Source organism: Nicotiana tabacum, chromosome 17 (assembly GCF_000715075.1).
Source record: "Nicotiana tabacum cultivar K326 chromosome 17, ASM71507v2, whole genome shotgun sequence".
In the NCBI taxonomy this organism is placed as follows: Eukaryota; Viridiplantae; Streptophyta; class Magnoliopsida; order Solanales; family Solanaceae; genus Nicotiana; species Nicotiana tabacum.
This window is the reverse complement of record NC_134096.1, coordinates 124,671,767-124,678,959: the sequence shown is the minus strand read 5'-3', so window position 1 is coordinate 124,678,959 and position 7,193 is coordinate 124,671,767. Positions and strand designations below refer to the sequence as shown.

General features: G+C 46.0%; 1 protein-coding gene across 1 annotated transcript; it reads right to left on the bottom strand.

The window, feature by feature from the left end:
• Positions 1–4,640: 4,640 nt before the first annotated feature.
• On the bottom strand, positions 4,641–5,027 carry LOC142172094 (uncharacterized). The gene has a single exon (XM_075235866.1). It carries the CDS (start codon positions 5,025–5,027, stop codon positions 4,641–4,643), a length of 387 nt encoding a protein of 128 aa, XP_075091967.1.
• Between the last annotated feature and the right edge of the window lie 2,166 nt (positions 5,028–7,193).

The window sequence follows — 7,193 nt, the reverse complement described above, 5'->3', positions numbered from 1 at the left end:
TGAGTTCGTCACTACTTTCAGCCCACAGTTTGGGTTTGTTACTTACTGAGTTGGTTGTGCTCACGCTATATCCTGCACTTCGTGTGCAGATCCAGGTACTTCTGGTTACGGCTACTGCTGAGTGAGGAGTCGAGATCTCGGAGACTATCGAGGTAGCTGCATGGCGTTCGCAAGCCTTGAATCTCCTTCATTTTCTTTATCTGTATTTCAGTTCCTATTTCCTCAAACATTGTAGTAGACTGTATCCTTGTATAGATGCTCATGTACTCGGTGACACCCTGATTTTTGGGAGAGATTTGTATCGCGTTGTGGTTTTATTTCTATTTTTAAATGGTTTTGTTAAATATTAACTACTTTCATTTTATTTTTAAAGTTTTTACTTGGTGATCTGTTTGAGTAGTTGGCTTGCCTAGTTCCACGATATGCGTCATCACGACGGTTGGTTTTAGGGTCATGACAGATAGTGGTGCTTCAGACTAGGTGGCGATATGACCTTTCGTGAGCCACAACCTTTGGGGCCGCATTATTTCAGAATGACGTCATGACACTGTGACGCATTTTCCCGATGCGTTGCGTCATTTCCTGTGCCTCTGCCGTTTCGATACCTGCACTGGGTAATGATGGCCTGATTTCATGGTCCTGATGCGTGAACTCTTATAAATAAGGACCTGAGGCCCTTTGTGTTTGTTTTGCATACTTTTAATATCGAATCCCTATGTCTCCTTCTTCGTTATCCATATTGAACCCTTGTTTTCCCTTTTGTCTTTGTCATTACGTATCCACTCCTCTGATTCGAGTGATTTTAGTTGCTTCCATCCCTCATGTGCTTTAAACTTCTTCTCTCAAGAATATGGTTAACGCACCCTCTAGTTCTGGCATGCCTCCTCACGCTGATAGGATTTCTTTCGCTGCTGAGGAAGAGAACTTCCCTATGGTGGAGGAAATAGTTCCCCGTAATGTGAAAACTAGGTCCGATTTCTCGAAAATACCTGAGGACGACCCTGAGGTCCCGGAGTCGACGATGAGTGAGATCGATCTTGCTGAGTTTAGGGCGAGGTTCAAGGTTTCTGCCTATATCGATCTGATCCCAGCGGGGCGCGATATGGTATAAATACACCGCCTTGGATATTGCGTATGCTATGCGTACCCTTTCTACGTCGGTTATTCCTTTCCTCTTCTCCTATTGGTGGAGGAATTTTTCCGTTATTATGGCATTTGCTCGACCCAACTCTCTCCATACATCTACAAGCTTATCCACATGTTGACAAAATTTGAATTGGACGGGGTTGAGATAACACTTCACCACCTGAGGGTGATGGACTATAAGGCCGGGGTTGCACCTTATAGTCCGGGGTTGCACCTTCGCCATAGAGGAATTAAGTGCCTAGTAGTGAAGATGAACTATAAGGCAAATCGTCAGTTCTGGCTCAACTATTTTTTTGTCAAAACCAAGGACGTGGTGGCCAATGCGAGCAGATTCCCTAAGACTTGGAATTACTCCCGTAAGTATTCTCTATTTTACCCAAGCATTTGTTTTGCCTGTTTTAGTCATGGTTTGACATTTCGTCCCTTCTTCGTGCAGCTGACCGACCCCTCCTTTGGTCGGGCACATTCATGACTGGGTCAACCGGATTCTACCTCACACAGTGGGGGTTCGTGAATGACTGGCCTTTCTGAAGAAGTTCGGGCCTGCGCCTTCGGCGACCGGTGAGTGCACCTGTACATATTTTTATCTATATTGTTTTGACCTCACGGTCAGTTGCCCGTTGTAGTTTTGTGCAGGAAGTGAATCTTTTATTCTATCTTTTTCAGTCCAAGGACCTTCGTATAGACCAAAGGCCCCTGCTCCTGCATTTCGTAAGATGAAGGATGCTTCTTCGGGGTCGGTTCCCATTATGACCGCGTCCAAGTCCGCACGATTTTCCGCTTCTATTCCTTCTTCAGTCACAGCTAGGTCTGCCCGGTCGTCGACCGTACCTATAGCATAACTTCTGAATTCCCCTCTGTATTATCTAGTAGACGAGGACAATGAAGCAGAATCGACGCCGAGTGGAGATAACTTACTTCCCGCAAGAGGAGATTATTCATGGAAGATTTTGTCGTCCGAGAGACGGTGATTATAGAGCTTGGAGGTGACGTCGAGTTGCCGCCCATGATTCTGCCCACGTCTGAAGCAGAAGATGGTACATCTCTCCCTGAGACCGTGATGGGATTTGATGGGCCATCGGCGAGAGTCCCTGACGACTTGCGGCAGGACGAGCCATCGGCTTCGCGACTGGCCGAAGATCTTTCTTCGAGGGTCGACTTAAAAGGGAAATACGTAGCCGAGGAAGGTTATGAGATGGGCTCCGACATGGATGCCGAGGAGGTGAGGATGATGAGGGGAGGATTTACCCGACTCGAGGTGAGGTTGGAGGGGATCATGCGGACTATTGCGATCCCCAGGGATCGGGACTTGCTGGTGGACACAAAGGACGTGGTCCCTTCTCTCGGTCCCCTTTGCTCTGATGTGGAGGGTAAAACTCTCGAGAAGTTGAAGGATGCCACTCTAACTAGGAGTATAGCCGGCATTGCTCTTAGGGTAAGTTTTACGAGTTCGAAGTTTTGTTCTTACTCTTTATATTTTGTTTTTCTTTCAAATCGTGATTTTGGAGATTGAGAGCGCCCGACGAGAGGAGAGGCGAAAGGCTATTTTTCAAAAAATGGAGCGAAAATATCATGAATATCGTACCAAGCATCACGAGATCTGTAGATGGTTATGCGAGAGCGGCCGCTTCCGGGCTCTCCGAGATGAACTGAAGGAGAAGGCTGACGAGTTGGTAAAAGTCATCAAAAAATACAGCATTCTCCCAGGGGCGTTGAGGGGAAAAGAGGATGAGCTCGAGGTGAGCAGGGGGATCGAGACCCAATGTCCCGACCTTCAAGCCCAAGTGGTCTCATTGTGCACCGAGCTCGAGAAGTGTCAACTCAAAGTGGACGCTTTGAGTGGCGAGGTCACTGAGAAGGCAACGGGTTTAGAGAAGGCGGAGTTGGCCCAGTCGTCAGCTTTGAGAAAAGCAGAGGCTTTGGAGATCGTGATCCGCATTCTCCATTCTGAGCGGGAGGGTGCTATGGAGATGGCTAGGCTCAGAGATGAGCGACTTGATGAGCGGATAGGGGAGCTGGAAAAACAGGCTTCGTGCCTTATTGATCGAGTTGTTGCTTTCGAAGCCGAGAATGTACAGTTATTGGCTCAACCGTCCTCTTCCCGTACTTCTGCTTTTCCTGATGTTCCGCGGGATTTGTACGAGGAGTGAATTCACGCCGAGGCCCAGTTGGATATATTCAGGGATATGATGGGGGCGGGGGATGTTTCGGAAGCCAACTTCGAGGATGCTTATGCTAAGGCACGTAAAGCTCGGTTTACATGTGGCTATGACCCTGCTACACTTGAAGCTAGTGATGATGAGGATGCATGCGTGGAATGGATTGAACAGGATGCCTGGTACGAGGATGAGTATCCCGCTGGCGATGGCGATAGCGATAGCGATGGCAAAAAAGTAGGTGGAGATGGTCTGGGCGACCAAGCTAGTGGTGGTGCTGGGCCAGGCGATGATTAGTTATTTTTCCTTCTTTTTTGTTTAGCCGCGGACTTGTGTGTATTTTTTGTAGGCGTGTATTCGAGCCTTTGTAATTAATATTCTAAGTATTAAATGTTAGTTTTGTTATTCGTACCTGATTCTTTTTCTTCATTCGAGTTTGTACACTTTTTGATTTTGTTACTTGGTCGCCTTTGTCATAATAAATTTGTTCGAGTAGGTTGAATGGGGTTGAAACAAATTTTACGTTTGAACTCGGTCGAGGGACAGTAGATGTTGGTTTAAACGAGGTCTAACACGTCGCGAGGTCGAACACGTCGCGAGTTTATCTATGGCCGAGGGCCGATTAGGTGTTCATTCGAACGTGATCAAATACAACCTTTGTTTAGTTAAGGCTGATGACCGAGTAGGTGTTAGTTCGAACGAGGTCGAATATAACCTTCATTTAGTTAAGGCCGTGGGCCGATTAGGTATTAATTCGAACGAGGTCGAATGTAACTTTGATTTATTTTGGGGCCGTGGGCCGAGTAGGTGTTAATTCTAACGAGGTAGAATGTAATCTTTATTTAGTTAAGGCCGTGGGCCAAGTAGGTATTAATTAGAACGATGACGAATGTAACCTTTACTTGGGGATAGCAGCAATAAATTTAATGTACTTGCACTTTGTTCATATTCTTGGAGAGATTTAAATATTTTTTGGGCGTTAGCTGGTAGTTCAGTCCCAGTCCCAGTATATCTAGTCCCTTTATTGGTCGAACTGGAAAAATAGTGAGAGATCGAGCAATGAACTAGGCGTCCTGTGCCCTCGTTTGTGCGCACTTCAACCCTGAAGTATCTCCGTCATCGCCTCGTTAAAAACCTCCTCGAGAAAACCCAATTGGGACAAAACTCAAGTGAGGGAAAAAGAGTGCGACTTTGGGGACCTCATCCTTTAAAAGCTGAAGTACTTGATGTGTGTAATATTCCAGTTGTTTGGTAGTCGCTTTCCTTCCATTATTTCTAATGTGAATGACCCTTTGTTTGTTGTTGCCTTGATTTTATAGGGGTCGTCCCAGTTTGTTCCTAGTTTGCCTTCCCGTGGGTCTTTGCTTGCTTGTGTTTTAGCTTTAAGCACGTAGTCCCCGACTGTGAGTGGCCTGATCTTTTCCCTTTATTATAGTAGCATTCTGCTTGTTGCTTTTGGGCAACCATTCTTACGTAGGCCATATCTCTCTGTTCCTCGACTTCGTCGAGTTCCTGCCTTCTACTGTCATCGTTCTGGGGTCTGCTTTTGCGGAAGTATCTTAGGTTGGGCTCCTCGACTTCGACTGGTATTACTGTATCAGTCCCATGGACTAATGAGAATGGTGTTTCCCCTGTGCTCGTTTTTGGCGTTGTTCGGTAGGCCCAGAGTACTTCTAGTGATATTTCCGGCCACAACCCCTTGGCGTCTTCAAGTTTCTTCTTCATGATGTTCAGTATTGACTTGTTGGAGGATTCCGCTTGCCCGTTGCCCGCGCGGTGGTAAGTTGAGAGTATTATTTTGATATGCCATTTTTGATAAAGTTGGCGATCTTCTTTCCTACACATTGAGGTTCGCTGTCGCAGTTGATTACTTTGGGGAGACCGAAACAACATGTGATATTTTTCCATATGAAGGCGATCACTTCTTGCTTGCGAATTTGGGCGAATGCTCCTGCTTCTACCCATTTAGAGAAATAGTCATTTAAAACCAAGAGGAATCGTACGTTACCTTGTCCTTCCGGGAGGGGGCCCATGATGTCCATTCCCCATTTGATGAACGGCCAATGGGAAGTTACTGAGTGTAGGTGTTCGCCTGCTTGGTGGATCATTGGAGCGTACTTCTGGCATTGTTCATATTTTTTTCACGAAATCCGCGACCTCCTTTTTCATGGTGGGTCAGTAATACCCCACTCGTATGGGGCATCTGACCAAAGCTCGATTGCTAGAGTGAGCTCCACAGTGACCTTTGTGTACTTCTTCAAAGACATGCCGCGTCTGATTTGGGCCTAAGCATTTCGCTAGAGGGCCGCCATATGTCCTCTTGTACAGGTTGTTGTGAACGATGTTGTATCTGGCCGTTTGCATTCACAGCTTCTTGGCCTCTTTTTTATCATTGGGGAGTATGTCGTCCTGCAAATATGCAATAATAGTTCTGACATATGGGAGATGTCATTCCCGGTTTGGTCGTGAGGCCACGGGATCTCTTCTGATATCATTTCTCCGATTTTTTCTGGATTTTACTTGTACTGTGGTCAGTCGATGAGTCAGCCCGTTGATGTCGTCTTCGTCTTCTTAGACTTCGGCACAATATACATTATGTATTTCATCCCAAGTTGTTGGGGGATATTTCATAAGCCGACTTAATAATTTTCTTGTCGCCCTTGAACCATTTCTGCTTAGCCCATTTTGAAAAGCAGCTACCACAATCCCTTTTGATATATTGTACAAAGTCATTCTTACTCGGTTAAAACGGGCGGGGACTGTTTGATAGCAAATATGTCATTCACTCTTTCCTCGGCCTTCTTGGCCCTGGCATGGGCATTCACGAACTTATCGGCCATTTCCTCGAAGGTTTTGATGGAACACGTCTGTAGTTGCGAATACCAGGTCAATGCACCTCCCGTGAGGGTTTCGCCAAATTTCTTTACCAGAATGGAAGATATTTGTTCCTTGGCGAGGTCATTGCCTTTCAATGCGGTGACGTAATAGGTCACATGATCCTCAGGGTCGGTTGTGCCATCATATATTTTCAGATAAGGTAGCATTTTAAAGGTCTTTGGTATAATATGTGGGGCAGTGCTATCACTGTATGGCTGCTCGACGAACCGACCGACATCTCTCTTCGGCAATAACTTAGGAGCGCCCGATATTTTATCGACCCTTTCTTGATGTTCTCTCATTTGGTCCCGAAGTGCCTTGTTCTTGTTTTCCATTTCCTCCATCCTTTTCAGAATGATTGTGAGAGCGTCGTCGCCTTCATGGTTAACAACATTGTGAGTAATACCTATCGTCGGGGGTGGAGGAGGGGGTTTATCATGTTGCTCGTCCATTGGTAGTGCAACACGGGTTCTCGCATTTACTGCGGTCGCATCCTGGACGGGCTTATGGAGGACGCTGGTCAGTGTATCAGTTAGCCATGCTTCAAGGAGCTTCTTTATCGCTGGTGGTGTCTCATCTCCCACGGATGTGAAGGCTGCCTTGCTAAGGGATTTTTGTGATGCTGTAGTGGAGAGAGGTGATCCACCTCGCCTAGGAGAGGCATTGGGTGTTGTATCTTCATCCACTACTTCTGAGCTTTCGTCGATGATGTTCGTGAGGTTGGTTGGGAGGTCACTCATTATTCTCGTTCTTCCTTCTCCGTTGCCTGCCATATTAGATTTATGCGTGCAAGGAGAAAAAGGTTCTTGTTTTTTTTTTTGTTTGTTAATAACCAGTGTCGATTGTAGATCTAGAAGAAACTAAAAGACTTAACTAGAAAATCCCCACAGACGCCGCCAAAGTTTTTGACCAAAAAATGTGACTTCCGGTAAAACTATTAAATTTATGTTATAATGGGTTAAATCTAGTTGTAGATAATAACTCTAGATGCTAATCTCGAAAACGTGCGGGAGA